At 39.0% G+C, this 20,572-nt stretch overlaps 1 protein-coding gene across 1 annotated transcript in view; it reads right to left on the bottom strand.

Annotated features, from left to right (window-relative positions):
* LOC131401776 (flavin-containing monooxygenase 5-like) overlaps positions 1 to 16,462 on the bottom strand; it is a 68,553-nt gene extending 52,091 nt beyond the window's left edge. Inside the window, exons 1-2 of the mRNA XM_058536934.1 lie at positions 16,240 to 16,462; positions 15,074 to 15,252 (exon numbers count right to left, since the gene is read on the bottom strand). Coding sequence (XP_058392917.1) covers positions 15,074 to 15,252; positions 16,240 to 16,462 — 402 coding nt within the window. The remainder of the gene's footprint in view (positions 1 to 15,073; positions 15,253 to 16,239) is intronic.
* Positions 16,463 to 20,572: the final 4,110 nt, after the last annotated feature.

Here is a 20,572-nt window from a genome sequence, read left to right as displayed (position 1 = left end):
TCCAACAATAGCATATCACTTAAGAAAACTTAACAACACAATAGAATATAATTATATCTGTCAGGGTTCTCCACATAAATAGAACCAATAGCATAGCATTGGTAGAGAGAGAGAAAAAGTTATTTTAAGGAATTGGCTCATGTCATTGTGGGGGCTGGCAAATCTGAAATCTGTAGGGCAGGCTGGCAGGCTGGAAATTCAAGACAGGATCTCTATCTTGCAGTCTTGAGGCAGAATTCCTTCTTCTTTGGGAAACTTGTCTTTACTCTTAAGGTCTTCAACTGATTGTGTGAGACCAACCCCCACAATGGAGGGTAAGTTGCTTCAGTTAGAGTCAACTGATTGTAAATGCTACTCACATGTTACAAATACCTTCACAGCAACTCTAGACTAGTGTTTGACCAAACAACTGGGCACCGTATCCTATCCAAGTTGACAAAAAAATAAGCACCACAATAATGCTGTCATTTAAAGGAATGGTTAAGTGAGCTATGTAGTCACGTGAAAAAAATGCTTCAATATGATTTGAAGAAAAAAGCAGAATGCTAAAGTCTATATATCCCTCGGTTATGGCCAGGTTAAAAATGCATGAGAGAAAAGACTGAGATAAAAACATCAAAATGCTAGTAACTTTGAGTGAGAGTGGTAAGATTACGGGTGATATTTTTCTCACATGCCGGAAAGTTTTACTATGTTATTATATTATTTTTATGACGGAAAAATAAAATTTTAATAGGAAATTCTTCCTTGATGTTTATGTTTATAATGGGAAAAATAAAACATTACTAGAAAATTCTTCCTCAATGAATGAATTATTTAAAACAGAGGTCAAGACAACAACTAGGTGAAGTTAAAGACAATAAATGTTCAGACTTTTTAGTGCGTAGAGAATTACTATATGTGTAGAGTCTTAATATTTTAAAGATAGTCTGAACTGTATCTTGGTAATCAGTCCACTTTCCTGAGAGGTCAAAAATTCCTGAAGACCAAACCCAAAATAAGCAGAAGTATTTATGGAAATTTGGAAGTACCTCTGAGATCTGAAGACACACTCCTTCTACTTCTTCCTTTAGAGCTTTTGGCCTTGGAAGACAAGATGAGTTTCCTAATTTCCACTCATGCTCAAACTGAAAGAACAAGCTAGGATCATTCTAGTACAAACTTCTACCAACAATATAATCTTCAACCCACTGGTTATTATCTTTCTAAAAAGTGTGAGCTACTTCAATAAGCAGAGCTAAGCTCCTTACCATAGGCTACAAATTCAGTGCTTACTATGTGCTATAGAGTAGGAGAAGTTAATTTGGTGCCCACAATTTTTTGCATCCTTGGTGATACTTTGCTTTTACCTCCTGCTCTTTCCATCTAACCCCCATCAAAACTCCCATCACAGAAAACAAATTGATAACAATCATAGCTAGGTTTTAAATAAGTACCTATTACATTCCAGGTACTACTTTAGGGACAACTATGAGATGAGTACTATTACTATTTCCATTTTATAGATGTTATGATTGAGATATAAAGAGGTTAAATAACTTGCCAAGATTTATACAGCTATTAAACAGCAGAGCTGGGATTCAAGCTCAGAAAGTCTGGCTCCAGAAATCACACTCTTAACACGAAACTGTATTGCTTTTCATGATGAATGTGTTAACATGTTAGTACATAGGCTACGTGTAGCTTACTATCTTAGAAAAATATGCATGTTAACAAGGTTCTGACACCAGAGGACTAAATCTGTTAGAAGTGTGCAGTAAAGGAGTCATTTAGGGTTTAATGGCAGAGAGGCCTTCGCAGAACCCCTCATCTGACTTGACCCCTCCTGACGTAGTTATCTCTGATGTCTGTAAATCAACTGTAGGTCTTTAAATTTTTCTGGGACAAGTAGGGCTATAGAGCCCTGATCTGGTTTAATCTGGTAGTTTGAGGCTAAAGGTTTCTGGTCAGTAAAAACAGAGTTGTTTCTCTTTGGGATATGAAGGAGTTTCAAGCTTCTTTCAAGTTGTCTGTGCTCCCGGCTAGGGGTCTTCTGGGTTCTCTTGAATGGATGGCATTACTTCCTATGGGTCAGTCACTGGTTCTTGCCCCTCTTCATCAAGGTCCATATTGTTATATTTCCGACAGATACTCCTGAACATTCAGATAATTACCAGAATTAGTCTAGTTTTCTCTTATGGAATTATCCCAGTGCTGACTAAATTTCTTTTAACCCAAAATTGCCCTTAATCTTAGGTGGTTTCATGCTCCCTTTGAAAATAAGCTTCTCGTCCTCTCCTGCCTAATCACACTGTTGACAGCAACACAGAGCAGAGCATAAGAGAGCACAGCTAGAAGGACAGTGGAATGTGAGATGGGAGAAGAATGAGGAGAGTTGAAGCGTGAGAATTTCAACCACGGCAGTTACGACTGTAGTGCTGTCACTCGTGACTCCCCCGGATATCAACTCAAACAGATCTTGCGGGACATCTGGTCCTGTCCAAAACAACCCGGAAGACATTTGGTCCATGACCAAAGGTCCTTGATATTTGGTCCCGTCCAAAACCAATTGGCATGGAACAAATATGATCATGGATTTTTCAGACAGGACTAAATTTCAAGGAATTTTTGGCGTGGACCAAATGTCTTATGAATGTTTTGGACAGGACCAAATATCCAGGACCTTTGGGCATGGACTGAAAGTCTTATGGATGTTCTGGACGGGACTAAATGTCTGCTAATCCAAAGAGAAACCAACTCAGGAGGAAAGTCTAACAATCTAGAACTCTTTCTTTCTTGTTGAGATTTCTGGTAATAGAAATCCCTAGTCCCTCTATTATCAGGCTTTTTAAGGTTTCTTTTATCTATGTTCTTCTGGAAAGCTACTTTGCCTTTCTGTTAGAAAAGTTTCTCATATCTGCATTTTGGTATAGTACCTTGAGAATAATATAGAGTTAAAATTCCTGTATCATTTTTAAAAGTACCTTTTGTGGCTTCTGTCAGTTGCTTTAACCTTAATGGAATTTGTACTCCAATATAGTAATATCAGGACACAAGAAGGCCACTATAGTTTTGAATTGTCACATTTGGACTATGCCTTGGTGACTCTTTCTATATCCTGTATAGATGTCTTTATCACTTCACTGCACTTATTTGCTTACATGTCTCCTCCTTCTACAGACTGTAAGAACCATATGGCAAGGACAAGAGTGTGGGTCCTCATTACTTTAGGGCAACTTTACTATGCTTCTCTAGTCCACTCAATTTCTTACATTTGGCAATTGGGGTTGCTATATTTAGCAAGTAAAAACATAAGGCACCAAATTAAATTTAAATTTCAGATAAACAATGCATAGTATTTGAATTAGTCAGGTTTCTCCAGAGAAACAGAACCAATAGAATGTTTGCACATACACACACACACACACACACACACACACACACACACATAAAGAGAGACAGAGAGGGAGAGAGAAAGTGAGATTTTAAGGAATTGGCTCACATGGTTGTGGAAGCTGGCAAGTCCAAAATCAGTAAGGTGGGCTGACAGACTGGAGACCAGGGAAAGAGTTACAGTTTGAGTCTGAATGCCCTCCATCGGCAGAATTCACTTTTCATCGTGGGAGATCAGTCTTTTTCTAGTAAGGCCTTCAATTAAGTGAAAGAGGCCCAACCACATTATGGAGGGTGATCTAATTTACTCAAAGTCTGCTCATTCAAATGTTAACTTAGAAAAAAATACCTTCACAGAAGCATCTGGAATAATGTTTGACCAAATATCTGGATACTGTAGCCTAGCCAAGTTAATATCTAAAATTAATTACCACACTATTATCTAACATAAGTATATTTCACACAATGTTTGGGACATATTTATACTAAAATATTATTCATTGTTTATCTGAAATCCAACTGTAATTTAGTATCCTATATTTTGTCTAGCAAACCTATTTCCAACGATTAATCTGTCTCTATTATTTTCCTAACATCCATCCAACTGCTTCTCTTTTCGTAAATGACCTAAATTCCTTCACCACTGGTAAAACATGTAATCAAAGAAGAAACATACAGTTGATATTTGTGACCATGAATTTATAATAGAATTAATCTACCTGGTTGTGTGACTTTCTCCAGCAACACTTCTGCCCAGTTGCAAGTAGGAAAAAGACAGAGATTTGAGTTGAAGTGGCAAAGAACAGAGGAGCAAAGATGGTTAGCGTATTTGTAAGAAATAATAGAAGATCACCACAAACTCTAGAATGGATGAGGGAGTGAAGACAGACTTGGAGTGGCAGAAAGGGAAAGTGGAGTAGTATTTTATGGACTAGAAGTCCCAAAGAGGTTGGAGAAAGTTGCAGAAGGGATGTTTAGGCAACCAAGCTGAAAGAGTAAGTGCTCTATTGAGGAAGAGAAATGCGTGAATTAATTATGTTGAAATTTAGAAAGGTATGAGTAATTCACAGAGTGGCTATCATTGTACATGAAAAGGTCAAGAAACAGAGAAGCCTTTATGTTGTATGGATCATCCACTTAGGTACTGAAGTCATCCCAAATTTGTGAGGCAAAGGAAAATTATATGCAGGTGCCAAAGTCTGCAATGAATGAGTGAAGTGCCTAGGCTCTAGAAGGTCATAGATGATAGCACAGAATAGGAAGAGCGGGTGGTAGAGACACATGGCATAAATGTCAAAAAAGATAAATTTTTAAGATGGTGGAGAAAACTTAAGACTACATTCTTGTCATATTCATTTCAAACCATTAGCACATATTTCCAACTTCTTACAGTAATTACCACCAACCCTTTCCCAACTGGTCTTACCACTTCAGGAACCTTCACTTGTGCCCTCTAGCTTCCACTACACAAGGTTATGTGTGATACGTCCTCATTTCCTTCTCTGAGGAAAGCCAGTTCACACTAATTGCAAGTGATGATCATCACATAGAGTTTATGTCCAACCCAGGATTCCCTAGAGAAGCGCTGTGTAATAGGAGTTTCTGCAATGACAGAAACATTCTCTACCTGTGCTTCCAAAAGGGCAGCCAAATTCGGTACACAGAAGCTCAAATAGAAAACTGTGCTTCATCTTCTTGTTGCAAACTTTCCTTCTCTGTCCCTTGCCCTATGTTGTCTGGTCCAAAACTCTTCCTTGGATTTCAAAAAGTAATATACAGAAATGCCTGTGTCCATGGTTCTAAATGTGAAATCAATGGCTATTTAAGGTGTCATGGATGGGCTTCAAGATCCCACAAACCTGAGGATGTTTACAAAGGTTATGCACACATGCATGTGCATATTCTGGGGAAAATGTCCAAAGCTTTCTCCTTTCTTAAAGGGATATGAGATCCAAAAGAGTTAAAAGCTTCTTGTTTATAGTGAACCCACAAAAATCTTAGGAACCCTAAATGAGACCAACTTAAATTATCAAAAAAAAAAAAAAAGCTGAAAAATCAAAGTACTAGAGAGCAGTTTTTTTACCTCCTAGCAGTGCATAGCATAATGCTACCAATAGGCACTGGTAATAAATATTTATTGGCTATTTATTCAGTCAATATTGATAATTGATGGATGACATAAAATTGATAAAAGGTAAAGTGTAATTAGGGAAGGGCAGTGTACCTTGATAAGCTCCAACCTTCTTGAGGGAGCAGGAGGCCTTAGGACTTCCCCATGAGCTTAGGAGCAGTGGATCAGGGATCTTGCCCATGAGAGCTGGGTAAGCTTTCTTAATCCCTTGCACCTGTGTTGTTGTCATTACTCCCTGACCATTACCCAGAATAAAAAAAAAAAAATCTCAAAACAAACAAAAAAGACTTATTTAGTTATTTGAGGAATTGATATCCCACTCCACAGTCAAGGAACCCCCAGAAATAAAATGAGTATTAACAGAAAGCAAAGGAAGCAAATCCTTGGGTGGAAAGAAAGAGGTAGGCAGAGAGTAGGGACATACAGTTGTTTTCAGACTAAATCAAGCGGAAAGCCACTTGGTATCATACATATGGTGAAGAAATAGAGTTTAGCAATCAAAAGTTTGAGGACACAATGAATGAAAATGCTAATAAGGATGTTGAAGTTTGTGGGAAACTCTCCAGCTGTCTTGTTCCCAGCATCTCATCTTGGTTTGTTTCCTTAGTCAGAAGCACAAACATATGAAATGCCTTATAGCAAATGTAATAATGGGAGACTTTCTAAGATTTGAATCCACCCCAAATTCCTGTATTCATGTTGTCAGGTGCTGACTCAAGGTTTGCTTTATGAGTGATGAAAATTAGATTGGAAGCTTATATAATAAAGTGTTTCCTTCTCTTTCGTGATAAGGAATTGCGACATTACAGTACATCTTAATAACTTTGCATTAAACCTTTTTAGCCCTTTAAAATCATTGCCAATATTTCTTCAGTTAATTAAAACCAGTGAGTCTATTTAATGGGCAATGTGATCATTATAATTAATTAAATACAGACACAAGTCTCTGAACTAGGGGCTTAGTGATTTTGCAGAATATGGAGAAGGTAAAGTCCCTAAAATCAACATCTTGAATTCCCGTGAGAACTTCTGAAGTGAATGCAGGAGGCAAAAACTGGAAGCTAATTTTCTTGTAACATCCTAAGTAATTAATTTACGTACACATATATAGACACATTTTGACTATACAATTTATCATCCTCTATACATAATTGATAGTCATACTATGCCTCTTACCTTAAAGACAGCTAAATCCATCTATTGAATGTTTCAACAGAAAGCAAATATCCAAAATGAAGCACTTAGAAGCATTGTGTCTAGAAAAAGCATTAAACTACAGGTCAGAAGAATTGCTCATTTCTGTATGTGTTGCTATTGCTTGTGTGAATTTGAGCAATGCCTCCTTTCAAAAAAATCCATAAAGTAGATATAGTAATATATGAATACCAACCTTACAGAATTATGATATAGTTTAGATATAAAGCTATACCTAAAGATATTTGAAAGAAATGGAACATAATCTACAAATTTAGTTTTTATTACTCAGAAGATAATCTATTTTGGTGGGTTCTAAACCTGATTGATCATTAGAATCACTAAGGAGCTGAAAACAAACGGTGAATGTCTGGGCTTCACCCAAGATATACTAAATCAGAATGCCCTAGGAAGAAATCCAAAATCAGTATTTTTATTAAGTCACCAAGGTACTACAGATCTATATCAACATTAACACAATAGCTACTATTTATTTCATACTATATTATAGACACTTTGAAAGGACGGCACTTTTCCCACATTTGATATTCATTTAGACCTCACAAGAGTTCTGGATGTAGGTATTATTATCCCCAATTTGCAGATGAGGGAAGATTAAAGGACATTCCCAAGGCTCCCAGTGTCACACAACACAATTATTAAGCGGTGGAAACCTCATTAGAAACCCAGGACTGTCAGACACCAGAACTTTTGCCACCAGTTTTCAGCTTTCAGGTTTGTGGCAGAAAGTTTAGGACTAGAATTTCTAGTCTTAAAAACTAGCAGGATACTTGAAAAGATTAAGATTCTAGAAACTGAGAACAAGCCATGGCTAGAGCATGAGCACCCTTCTAAGGAGGTCAGTGTCACTTTGCTGCCCATCTACAGTGCGATGCTGAAGGAGCAGAATGTGACTGCCTGACTAACTCTCATGCTCTCATGAAGTAGACGTCTCATGTTCCACTAGACATGTGATCAGCTTTCTTTGGTACCGGCTTCTTATTGCATTATGTCTTGCATGCTCTATTAAAATTAAAATTTTCAATGTCTATTTGATATTCATTGCCCTAACGGTATAGGCACTTGGTTTGACAAAAATTAATTTTGCACATTGACCAAAATTTGAGAGCACAATATACAGCTCACAGCCCATACTTCTTACACTGTCTCATACCTCCTGTCTAAGACAGGTAGCTTTTATTGCGAGGGAGATCTCAAGTTCTCCTTGCCTTAACTTGAACTCTTACTTAAGGTGTAACATACAATTTCTTTTGTCCTCTTGGAACATGTGCCTTAGTTGAGCTTAAATTTTTAATATTTTTCCACTCACAAAAAATTAATACTTTACAAGGCATTTCTGCCAAGAGTGGGAATATTCTGCCCGGGATGAGGCCCGGGCTGGCTCTTTATACCAGGGCAACTTCCACATGGTGGTGTTTGGAAGTCTGGCCCACGAGACACTGGGAAAAGCCTCCACAAGAAAAGCCACATCTCTGAGACGTACACTAGGCCAGAGAAGGAGCTCTTTTCTTGCTGTCCCTTTGCCCAGAGCTCTGGTTGGGAAGTGTTGCTTTGACAGTAGCATTAACCTCTTCTTTAGTCTTCTCTTCTGCCTTCAATCTATAAAGCACATTTTTTGTCTCCTGGTAAGTTTTGCTGTTTTTTTCAAGATACTTCCAAAATTTCCTATTTTTCTTAAAATCTAACTTTAATATTGTACCCTATAAGATATGTGACTATGGTTGTTAAGTAGTTTGACTTAATTTAGGTTAGAATGAGCTATTATCGAGCACTAACTCTGTGCCAAACATTGTTAATAAGCATTTTATAAGCATAATCTAATTTATTCCTTACAATGACCCAATTACACAAAGCATTATTTCCGTTTCATAGGCAAGGGAGATTAATTGTCCAGTAAGTGGTAGAACTGCAATAGAAACCCTTGACCATCTAATTTCAAAATTCCTCCTCATTATTCTGACTTATCAGCCTCTTTCATGATGTGTGTGGTGGTTTTAAATAAAGGGCCCTAAACTTTTTAATATTTCTCCTACTAAGAGGTGGAAACAGTGTCTCCTCCCCTTGAATCTGAGTGGGCTTGTGACTCACTTGTAGTCGACAGAATGCAATGAAAGTGAACGCATGATTTCTGAAGCTAGGTCATAAAATGTGTTGCCACTTGTCGTATTCACTGGGACACTCATTTTGGAGGCCTGGCTTCCATGTAGGAAGTCCAACGATCCAGAAGCCTCCACACTATGAAGAAGTCCAGGACTCTTGGAGAGACCCCAGCTGACAACAGCCTCAACCACTAGACATGAGAGTGAAGATGCCTCCAGATTTCTAGACCCCAACTGCTAAGTCTTTCCAGACGATGCCCCAGACATCATGAAGCACAGACTGTCATTTTCATTATGTCTTTTTTGAGTTCTAGAACACAGAATCTGTGAGCACTAAAAATCAGTTATTTGAAGTTTCTAAGTTTGGATGTAACTTCTTACACGGTAATAGTAACTAGAACAATTGATCACTAAATACCTTCCCAGAAACATATCTTTCTCCACTCTCCTCATGGAAGCCAATGTTTCTTTAACTTCTCTGTTGCTCCCTTTGCCTGGAATTCCTGATCCCCAGATAATGTCTACTTATCCTTCACTATGCAGCTTTGGTGTCACCTACTCCAGGAAACCTTCACTGCCAACTCTTCCTCTTTCCATTGCCAGCCTCCATGAGGCAGTGACAATATGAAATACTTTATCCTCTATCTTCTGCACTCAGCTGGAAGATCCTTCAGGGCATGAATGCTTTGTCTTTTATTTCTATACCTCTGGAGCCTAGAATAGTGTTAGCACACAGTACACACTCAATAAAAACTTATGAGTTAATACATATATAATTGAATTAGCTAATTAATCAGAATATGAATCAATTATTAGACATAGTGGGATGTAATATGGAAAATACACAGAATGTAATCTCTATACCAAGCCAATAAGTGAAGAAATACAATTTCATAAAAAATTTTAAATATAGACATCAGTGTTTAGGTAGAACCCATAAAAAATTCAGTGTTCAGTGTTAATAGTTTAAACAAATACTCTGTGGTTTATAAACTATTTAGAGATGTAATGAAATGTTTGCCTTATATATACATAAGTTGGATTAAAAGAGATCAAAGTATCAGTAAATATATTTTACATGTTACAAGTAATAACTTTATATTTCCAAAGAAAGACTGGGTTGGATTTCATAATATTGTTTATAAAAGATTTCACCAGAGGAATAAATTGCATAAAATAGAATCAATAGAAAATTATAAAACTAAAAGTATCATATCTGGATTTTGCTGCCACCCACGAAGGATTAACTGCTGGAGGGAATTGCCCTTCCACCATAAATAGTTAGAAAATCTGACAAAACATACGAAACAATTATTTTCAGACATTTAGCAAGTGATCACTGATAAAAGGGAAATAGATGAGATAAACTTTACAATTGTTCCCACTTATGGTGTAAAGGCAATTTCCAGGCCACAGGGCTGGAAGAGGAACCAAAGAGAACCCAGTGGTCTCAGTGAGGTGAGGAGACAGAGACTGGAGTACAAGAAGACTTGAGGCAGCTAGAATTCATGGGCAGAAAATTAGAGAAGTTTGCTGAGCAGAAAGAGGACTTTACAGCTCTGCCAAAGTGTCCCCTTGAATCTTTGTCTGAATATTAATCTGCACATGTGTGGATGAAACTCCATGAAGCTGGGGAAATAAACACAAGAAAACAAGAAGTCAAAAATTCCTGGAGTTCACACAGTGCTGGGAATAGTTCACAATCCCAATAGCTAGAGAGGAAGGACCTTGTAATACATTGGCACTGGATAGATTCCCTAGAATGGTGTTACCTGGGTAGAGGGGTTAAATCAGCCCTATGCTAATGCCAGTTCCAGATCAGTGCTAACCAAACTTAAAAGCAAGCTTCAAAAGAATCAAATGCATTCAAAGTAACTTAATGCACTTTAGAGCAAAATAAAAATTTAGGTAAAGAAATGCATTAAAATCCAATATCCTAAAGCATAAAATCCAAAGGTACATTATGCAAAAAAAAAAAAAATTATCAGAGAAAGTAAGCAGCAGGAAAATAAAATCCATAATCAGAAGGAAAATCAAAAATAATTTTTTTGCCATAAATTGAAGAGATGATAAAAAAAAAACATTGACAGCTATCATAACAAAACTGAATATGCTGAAAAAAAAATACAGAGGAAAGCATACGCATGAGGAAAGAAATGGAAGGCCTAAAAACAGCCTGATGGTAATTCTAGTGGTGAAAAATACAACTAATATGAAAGAACGCATGTGTCAGGTTAAGAATGGAATAGATACTGCCGAAAAAGCTAGTGAATTTGAAGACATAGCATTAGATACTATCCAAAATGAGGCAAAGAGAAAAAAAACAAACACAGGAAAACATAAACAGAGTGTTAGTGACTTGTGGGAAAATATCAAGCAATCTAACATAAGTCTAATCAGAGTCGAGGAGAGGAGAGAGAAGGGAACAGAAAAAATCATTAAAGAAATAATGGCCAGTAACTTTCCAAATTTAATGAGAACTGTAAGCCCATAGATCCAACTAGTTCATAAACTCCAAGCCAAAGACGCCTAGTGGAAGCCACACCTAGGTACATCATGACCAAACTGCTGAAAACCAGTGATATATAAAAAATCTTAAAAGTAGCCAGAGAAAAATGACACATGTATTCAAGCACCAAGATAAGATTGACAGCAGCCTGCTCATCAGAAACTATGCAAGCCAGAAGACAATGGAGCACAAGACAAGCATACATAGAAAAAGATCAACCCAGAATTTTATATCCAGTGAAAATAACTTACCAAAATGAGGATCAAATACTGTATCGGACAAACAAAAACTGAAGTCAATCCCCACTATCAGATCTTTATTATAAAAAAATATTCAAGAAACTTTTCTGGGAAGAAGAAAAATGATATCAGATTGAAAATTAGATGTACAAAAGGAATGAAGAGCACCAGAAGGAATAAATACAGAGACAAATATAAAAGTTATTTTTGTAATTAAACAACACTTGTAAAATATAATAAATAATTGAAGGTAAAATTAATAGCAAAGTAGTGTGATGATTAAAATATAAAGAAGTAAAACATATCACAAGAATTGCACAAAGGACAGAAGGAGGGAAATAAAGTATACTGGGTTATTACTTGTACAAGAAACATTTGAGAGCTCAATAAGTTACAAATATATTTTATAAACAGTAGAGCAGCCACTAAAACAAAACAAGAGAGACTGAAAAAAGTACCAATATTTTTTACATGTTGCAAGCAATCATTCTGTATTTGCAAAATAGGTTGGATTTAGATTTAATAACAGTGCTTATTTTTTAAAAAAGCTCCAGAGAAGGGAAAAGATTGTATTCAAGAAGGAATTTGGCTTCTAGTTAGGAAGTGAAGTTGGTGACAAAGTGAGGAGCAAAAGATTTTGGAGACTCTACTCACTTCTCAATCCCCACTCTCCAATGGGGCTTCCCCAGCAAGTGCATCATTTGTGCATATTGTATAGAAGCTGTGTGTGTGTGTATGTGTGAGTGTGTGTGTTTGTGTGTGCATGTGTGTGTGTAAACTCTTCTTTTGAGGGTAGGGCCTCTCTTTTGTTCATTGTCTTTTTGGTGCCCATACAGTGCCTGGAATAGTAGGTATACAATAGTATTTGATGATTTACTGACTGGAAGTATCAGAAGCCTCTGGAGAAGCAGGCAGATGGAGCACCAGGAATCAATCTTTGCATCTGGGTGAATAAGAATAGAAGATGCTATCATTTGTGACCTGGTATCTAAAAGCCCGAAATCCCTCTCTGATAAAGGTCCCACCCTCAGACTACCTGTGACTCTAAATTAGAGTGTTCACTTGACAGCTCCCAACTCTGACCTTGAGTGTGCTTGATCTTGGTTTAGCAAAACTAACTCTGAACTTCCATGCACCCGCCATCTTTCCTTGGATCCTGACTGACCTCCTCTTGACAGCTAGCTACCGAAGGGCAATGAGAAGTTTTTTCCTATGTATTTTTTTCATCTTGATGTGCTCCCTGATGTTGCTCCTGCTTTAGAGTGCACTGGCTGTTCCTGTCGTGTAGAATGCTCTTTCAATGAGATAGGCATAGCTGACTCCCTTACGTTTTTAATATGGCCTGTCCAGACCACTCTATTGAAAATTGCAACCCATGCCTGGTATTCCTAATTGCCCTCAGTTTGTTCTACATTGTCCTCTGCCTAGTATTTACTATCTCCTAATATGCTATGTAATTTACTTCTTAATTATGTCTATTGTTTATTTGACTCCCCCTGCTAGACAACGACATCAATTTCTGTCTATGTTGTTCACAAATGTATCCCATAATGAATAGTGCCTTGCCATAGGTTGAGTCCCAATTAATATTTGTTGAATTGAATTGAATTTAGTTGAGTTGAAATGAATTGAATTTTATTGAATGAAACAACTATCTCTCACTTCTTACAAGCACGTCCAAAGGATTCTATTCTCTACTGGATCATTCCCATCAGCTGAAAAATATGCTATTATTTCTCTCATCAAAAACAAAAATCTTGGGGCCGGCCCGGTGGCGCAAGTGGTTAGGTGCGCACGTTCCGCTGTGGTGGCCCGGGGTTCGCCGGTTCGGATCCCGGGTGCGCACCAACGCACCGCTTGTTAAGCCATGCTGTGGCGGCGTCCCATATAAAGTAGAGGAAGATGGGCATGGATGTTAGCCCAGGGCCAGTCTTCCTCAGCAAAAAAGAGGAGGATTGGCATTGGATGTTAGCTCAGGGCTGGTCCTCCTCACACACACACACAAAAAAATCTTTGTTGACCTCTGTTGCTCCCCCATGAGTTCACACCTCCCCCCCCCCCCGCCGTTTCTCTGCTCCTGTTTCAACTGAATTCCTTAAAAGAACAGTTGATACTTGTTGCTCTCTCTAATTCCTCGCTTCACCTTCTCGCTTGACTGCACTGAATCAGGCTTTTGCTCCCACTTCTCCACATACACTAATATGGTCAAGAGCATCAGGAACCTCTTCATTGCTAATCCAATCCAGTTCTCAGCATTTGTCTTACTTTACCTGTCTCACGCAGTTGATCATTGTCTCCCCTTTGGTGTACTTTCTTTACTTGCTTCCAGGACACCAGCCTCTTCTGGTTCTCCTACCACATTGTCTGCCCCTTCTCAATCTCTTTGCTTCCTCTTCATTTCCACAACCTCTGAATGCTAGAGATCCTCACTGCCAAGCCCTTGGACCTCTTCTCTCTCTACTCTTACTCCTTGGTGATCTCATCTGACAGCTTTAAGTACTTGTTATATGTTGACAACTTTTACATTTATATCTCTAGTCCAGATCTCTCCGCCGAACTCCAAACTTTATATCCAAGTGCAGACTAGACTTTTAAATGCGGCTACTAATAACTTTTTCAAACTTAACATATCAAACCAGAGCGCCTGATCTTCCCTCCCAAACCAGTTCCTTCTGCAATCATTTCTGTCTCAACAAATGAAAAGTTAATCCTACCAGCTGCTCAGGCCCAAATCTTGGAATCATCTTTAAGTCCTTTCTTTCTCTTACGCCTCTCATTCAGTTCATCTGCAAATCGTCTCAGCTCTTCCAAACATATGAGGAACCTGACCACTTCTCAAATCCCCACGAACACTACGCTGCCCAAGCCCCCAACTTCCTGCTCCTGGGTAGTGGGATATTCTCCTGACTGGGCCACCTGCTGCCACTCCTTCCCCTGCAGTCATCTCACAACCCAGCAGTCAGAGTTACCCTGCTGAACTCATAGGTCACTCGTCCGCTCAAAGCTTTCCAGTGGCTTCTCATCTCACCAGGGGTAAGGGAAACTCCTTACCATGGCCCTCATCTGTAAAACTAACAAGTTGAACTGAACGATGTCCACAAACATTCTTACTTCAGCATTCCTTAATTCCCTAAATTTTGTCCCTGCTCTGTCTACAGGTTTTCTTCTCTATCTCTCTTCTTTTTAAATTTTCTTCATTCATTCTACAAATAATGATTGAGCATATTCTGTGGGCCAAACCCTGGACTGAGCACTGGGGATATATGGTTAAATAAGATAAGTCCATGCCCCCAGAACATGCACAGGGGAGAAGAATGTAAGTGAAGAAAGGCAGCTTGTACACCTCAGCAGGGTGATCACTGTTGTCCCATGTGTCCAAATAGAGACCAAGCCTTGAGTGTGTGTTGGGTACAGGCAAGAGATGGTGGGCAGGGTGGCAGAGGATGGAACAGGGGTTTCACTCATGGGTTGAGAGGCTGCATAATGCCCAGGAAATCCAGAAGCTGACCTCTGAAAAGAAGGCTATTGAGTTTAGCAGTTCTCTAATATCTGAGTTCTGGTTTAGCAGCTGCACCATTGGTATCATAGCAACAGGCTCATCCACAAAATTCAGAGAAGATGAGGCTAGATTTTCAAAGAGGCTTATCTCGTGACAAGTGGGGTCAGCCTGTATTTCTGGCCTGATGCCTACACAAGTAAACAAACAAAAAAGACTGCTTGCTAAAGCACTCTCTACCCGGTCAATCCAAGGGTCAACGTCAGATTTACCATAGCGTGCATGGCATTTGGAGAATTCCCCAGGAAGTGTAAGTGAGCCTGTGTTTGCCTTTTTGGGCTGAAGGCAAGGAGAAGACATGAGAATTGCCAAGACAACAAGTTAATATTTTGCTTATCCTTTCTAACACAAATAATCCTTTGCAACACCAACAATTTGTAGACAGATTATTTCTCTAATTATATATGTAAAGGCCTTAACGAGTCAGCCTTCTGCCTCCACAGAACTATCTCACTGCATAAACAGAATTACATTTCCCAACCTTAGCCCTAAATGGCAAGTAGTGGAACGCTGAGGGAAGGTAGCTCATGCTGCTCTGCATGTGTAAAGAGTCCAGTGTGAGCCGATACATCTCTTGAGGCAATCCCGTACCTCTGTCCCAGAGATGAGTTTGAGAGTGAAGTGCAGAAGGACTGGGCGTATGTGAGAGTGGACTCACTCTCTCACTTCAATCCTGGAGATGCTTGCTGCCTTCCTTTCTTCTTATGCCAGTGATGACTCAAATCTGACTGCACTGTTGTCACCTCAGATTTTGGACTCTTGTCTGGATTTTCTAACATACTCCAGTCCTTGCTTTGTGGCTTTTCCAACTAGTGCCCCCCAGTCATCCATTAGCAAGCCTTTATCATGGGCCTACTATGTGCTGCTATCCAGGCATCACTGGAGGTTCAGCGATTAACCTGCACACACCCTAGAGACCCCCCTGCTCTAGTTGAGAGACAAACAGTAAGCAATCATTACAGTGCCTATGTTACAGGTAGTAACAGAAATACTTTTAAAGACTGGAAGTGGAGCAAGAAGAAGAAATTTATGATTGCAAGGGAGGCAGGGGAAGAGAAGGTTTCTCAGAAGAAGCGTTATCTGAGCAGAGTATCTAAGAATTGAAAGAAATGTATCACCCAGATAAGAGGCAGACTGGCTGAAGAACCTGCAGTACACAGGCAGAAGGGAGAAGCTGTCCAGGCGTGCAGGGAACAAGTGCTTAAAGCACTCCTGGAGGGCAGAACAAGGAGCAGAGCAGGTTCCGACATCTGGGTGGGAAAGGCATCCACCACTCGCAAGACTTTTCCTACGATCAATGAGGCTTCCATCACTGCAAGCTTTCAAACGAGACACTGCCATGTTCAGATATGGGATTTGGAAAGATTACTTCGTAAATAGGGGAGAAATATCAAGGCAGGAAAACTGATGAGCCAGCATCGAAGGAGATGAACCATCACGAGGACAAGGACCTGCATAGACAGAGGCTACAGATAAGATCAACGTTTAGGAGGTAAAGAGACACCATGTTGAAGTGTCCGAGCTGCCTTTCTTCACCTGCATTCCTCCCCGCCGTGCGTGTTCTGTGAAAAGGGATTTTCTCTTAGTAAACCAGCGCTTGTCCAGTGCTTGGCCCACAGAATATACTCAATTATTCCTTGTAGAATTGATGAACGAATAAAGAAAATCTTGAGAGAGTAAAACTTGGAGACAATGCAGGAACAAAGGTTTAGAGAATTAAAGAATGTTAGGGTAGAGATGTTAGTCGAGATTATTTAGTTCAACTCATTAATTATACTGATGAGGAAGGGGCCCCAAAAGACAAACACACAGGAAGTTAGGGGGTGGGCAGTTTTGGGGTGGAGAGATAACAAATACAGTTTGGGTTGTATTATGTTTGTGATGCTCATGGTGAATGGAGACTCCAGTATCCAGTGTGCAGATGGAATGTGGAGCTCAGGAGACGGGTTAAGTCTAGACATATAGGATTGGGATACAGATCTTACGAAGACCAGGGCAGGCAGTGCTATCATTACCTCGTGAGAATAGAAGTCAGGAGCGAGAAGGTCCAGGGGAGAGTTGGTAGAGTTAGCATAGCATAGTAGGATGCAGCACAGCAAGTTACTTATCCTCCTTGTGCCTCAATATCCCCAACTGTATATATACCTACTTTACAAGGTTGCATGAGGTTTAAATGAATGAATATTTGTTAAGCCATTAGAGTAGTGCCTGGCATGTAGTAAGCCCTATGTAAGTGTGAAAATGAATATATAAACACCAACATTTGATGATGGATAGAGGAAACGAGCTCTGAAAAATAAATAAGCTAGGTATGATAGGAAAGGTAGGAGGATAGCAGGTAGCTGTGGGAATACCAAACTCTAAGGGAGAGAGTTTAAAGAAGGAAGGAGCAATTATGTGGCAAATGCTAAAGAAAGACTAAAAGCAGGAAGGATTGACAAGTGCCTATTGGCTTTGGCAACTGGAAGTTCATTGCTGATTTTAGAGCTGCTTTGGTGGAAGGTCAGGGAGAAGAGGGGTAGGCTGAGGATGAGTCGGTTGGTGAACAAGAACTGCGAAGGCTAATGAGGGCATTTGGCTCAGGGAAAGGCTGGGCAGAAAAGTGGAGAAACCCTGGGCTGAGTGCTGTTAAACTGGATCCTAGTCAGGCTACATTGCAGCAGAGGACTCCCCGTCCCAAAATCATCGTCTGTAAGATGAAGGAGGACTTGATCTCTACGGTCCTACCAGCTGTGACAGCCTCATCTTTTTCTTTCTTGTTACCAACATTTGATGATGATCAAGTTTTTTGTGATTTAGTTTACCACCAACATTCTTGTGGTACCTGAATTAGCTAATGATATCCTCTTTTAAATCTTGTTTTGAGTTTATGGAGATGGATGCTGTTAGGGGCTGGTATGTTTTTTAATTTATAAAATATTTTCAAAGTATAATTTCACATTTGATCCTCAAGAATGCGCTATCTGTGTTCTCATTTTATCAATGAAGCAGACTACAAAGGATGGGATGATTTTTCTCAAAGTCACAAAAGGAGTAACCCAAGATTTTAATCCATATCTGCTGGCAGCAAGTCCAGTGCCTGACAGCTGATGGGAATAACAGGTGGGGGGCAAAAAACTAGTTTAGAACTGGGCCTCTAAAGAGCATAGTTTTTATTTATGAAAAATGCCTGTCGCATAAAATGTCTTCTATCTATTTCTCAACACAGTGGGTTTTTCTGCCCCATTCTCTTCTCCCACAATAGGACATAACCTAACGTATGATTTTTTTGTTTGGAGATATAGGTGCTTTTTTTAATCTTTTGGTTTCTCCTGTACTGGTAGAATGTTTAATACCATCAATTGTAATTTATTTATATAGATTAATGTGGTCATTTATGCATCTAGACAATTTCAAAGCTCTTTTGCATGCATTAATAATCTGATTTTCCCAACCACTCTTTGAGAATGGTGAAATAGGGGTGACTAATTCCATTTTAGAGGTAAGAATCTGGTGTTAGAAAGATCATGTGACCAACACTAGGTCTCAAAGAATTACCCAGGAAAACCACTTAGACACTCCGTTTCTTCATCTCTAAGTTGGAGAAAATGCCAACCTTGGGTGTCATTGTGCAAGTGCTGATTAGATAATGTCAATAGGTGCCTGGCCTATAATTGGCCATAACTCATAAACCAGGGAGCATGAGGAAAATAAGGGTCCCTGATTTCTCCCCACAGCCCTCATGTACTGTCAGGGTGTTGGTTGTGGTGTTTTTATCTCTTAGTCACTGAAACTGAAGAGAACACTCAAAATAAGGCATGAAGTGAGAGAGGAGGAGAAAGGAAGGAAATGGAGGAGGAAAGAAGGTGAAGAAACCTTGGCAAGAGTTAAAAACTTCACAAATGTGGCCTGGCCCCATGGCTTAGCAGTTAAGTGCGCGCGCTCCGCTGCTGGCGACCCGGGTTCGGATCCCCGGGCGCGCACTGACGCACCGCTTCTCCAGCCATGCTGAGGCCACGTCCCACATACAGCAACTAGAAGGATGTGCAACTATGACATTCAACTATCTGCTGTGGCTCTGGGGGAAAAAATAAATAAATGAAAAAAAAAACTTCACAAATGGTGGCTCTGGATGTTTCAAATGTTTGTGCAAAGGGCTGACTTCATCTTTCTGCAAAGCATTTATGGGATAATATCTAAGCAGCACTTTGAGTGCCTTGGAAAATAGAGTTAGAGAAACATAAAATGCCGGGAATATGAAAGTGGAAGACAATCTTAGATATATAGTCTATGTGTTCAACAAAATAAAATTGCTTTGTTCATCTAAATGATCAATGTCAAGTGAAGAAAGCAGATATTTTTGTTTCTTGGCAGGGTAGCCAGTCTTGTTTTCGTAAGGACAAATGTAGTATGAACACGTTTACCACGGATAAAAGAGTCTATAGAAATAACACTTCTCTTGTTCAGCATGAGGATTAAACATTGCTAGTTTAATCTCAGCAGAAACAATTCAGTTGTCGTTAGGACATAAACTTATATAACACTAAGTCATTGATAGTAAGTAAAAAATTGTATGATCAAGGAAGTAAAGAATTCTATGATTGAGACATCCAATGACCTCTAGATCAAGCAGGTTTAGAGTGTGACCTGATTTTATCTCAGAAGGATCTTTTTGGACATGGATTCAGAATATTCTGGACATTATCTTTGGAACCAAGTAGCACTATATTTCAAAGGATAACAAAATACAGGGCAATCTTTTATCTATTTCATTAGTCCTAAAATTCTTGCACCAATTTTAAGAAAAGGGTACTGTAAGTTTGACTATAAAATACTTTACTACAAAACTGAAAGAAAAACAACTATTTCTTTCCTTTATCTCAAAAACATAACTTTGAAAAGATAAAAGCTACATGTGCAAAGATACTTTTAGCTGCATTATTCATAACAGAAAAAAACAGACACAACTTAAATGATAGATAAATAGTTAATATATAATTGCATGTTGATATGATAGACTATTATACAATTATTAAAATGATAAATACGGTCTTCCATGAAAAGGCTGAGAAAATGTTTACAAGATAATGTTTTGAAAAGTGTCCAACAGAAAAATATGTGTATACTATGATTATGTCCATGTAAAAACTGTATGTTTATGTAAATAAAGTGTGATTGGAACATGAAGAAATGGAAACCCTCACTGTAACAGTGTATCAGTCAGGATGAGCCAGGTTCTGCTACAGTAACAAACAATCCCTGTCTATCAGTGTTTCACAAGAAGAGCTCACGCTACACGATCAGGCTCTGCTCATTGTAATCACGCAGGGACCCAGGCTGAAGAAGGTTCCATCCCCACACCTGCTTCCTCAACCTCAGCAGAGGAAAGATGGGGTTGGTACTAGATCTTACAGATTCTACATGGGAGTGAAATATGTCACTTCTACTTACTTTTATCTGGCTGAAGCAAGT

This window comes from Diceros bicornis, chromosome 4 (assembly GCF_020826845.1).
Source record: "Diceros bicornis minor isolate mBicDic1 chromosome 4, mDicBic1.mat.cur, whole genome shotgun sequence".
Lineage (NCBI taxonomy): Eukaryota > Metazoa > Chordata > Mammalia > Perissodactyla > Rhinocerotidae > Diceros > Diceros bicornis.
Note: the sequence above shows the minus strand (reverse complement) of the source record. Positions and strands in the feature narration are given on the sequence as shown.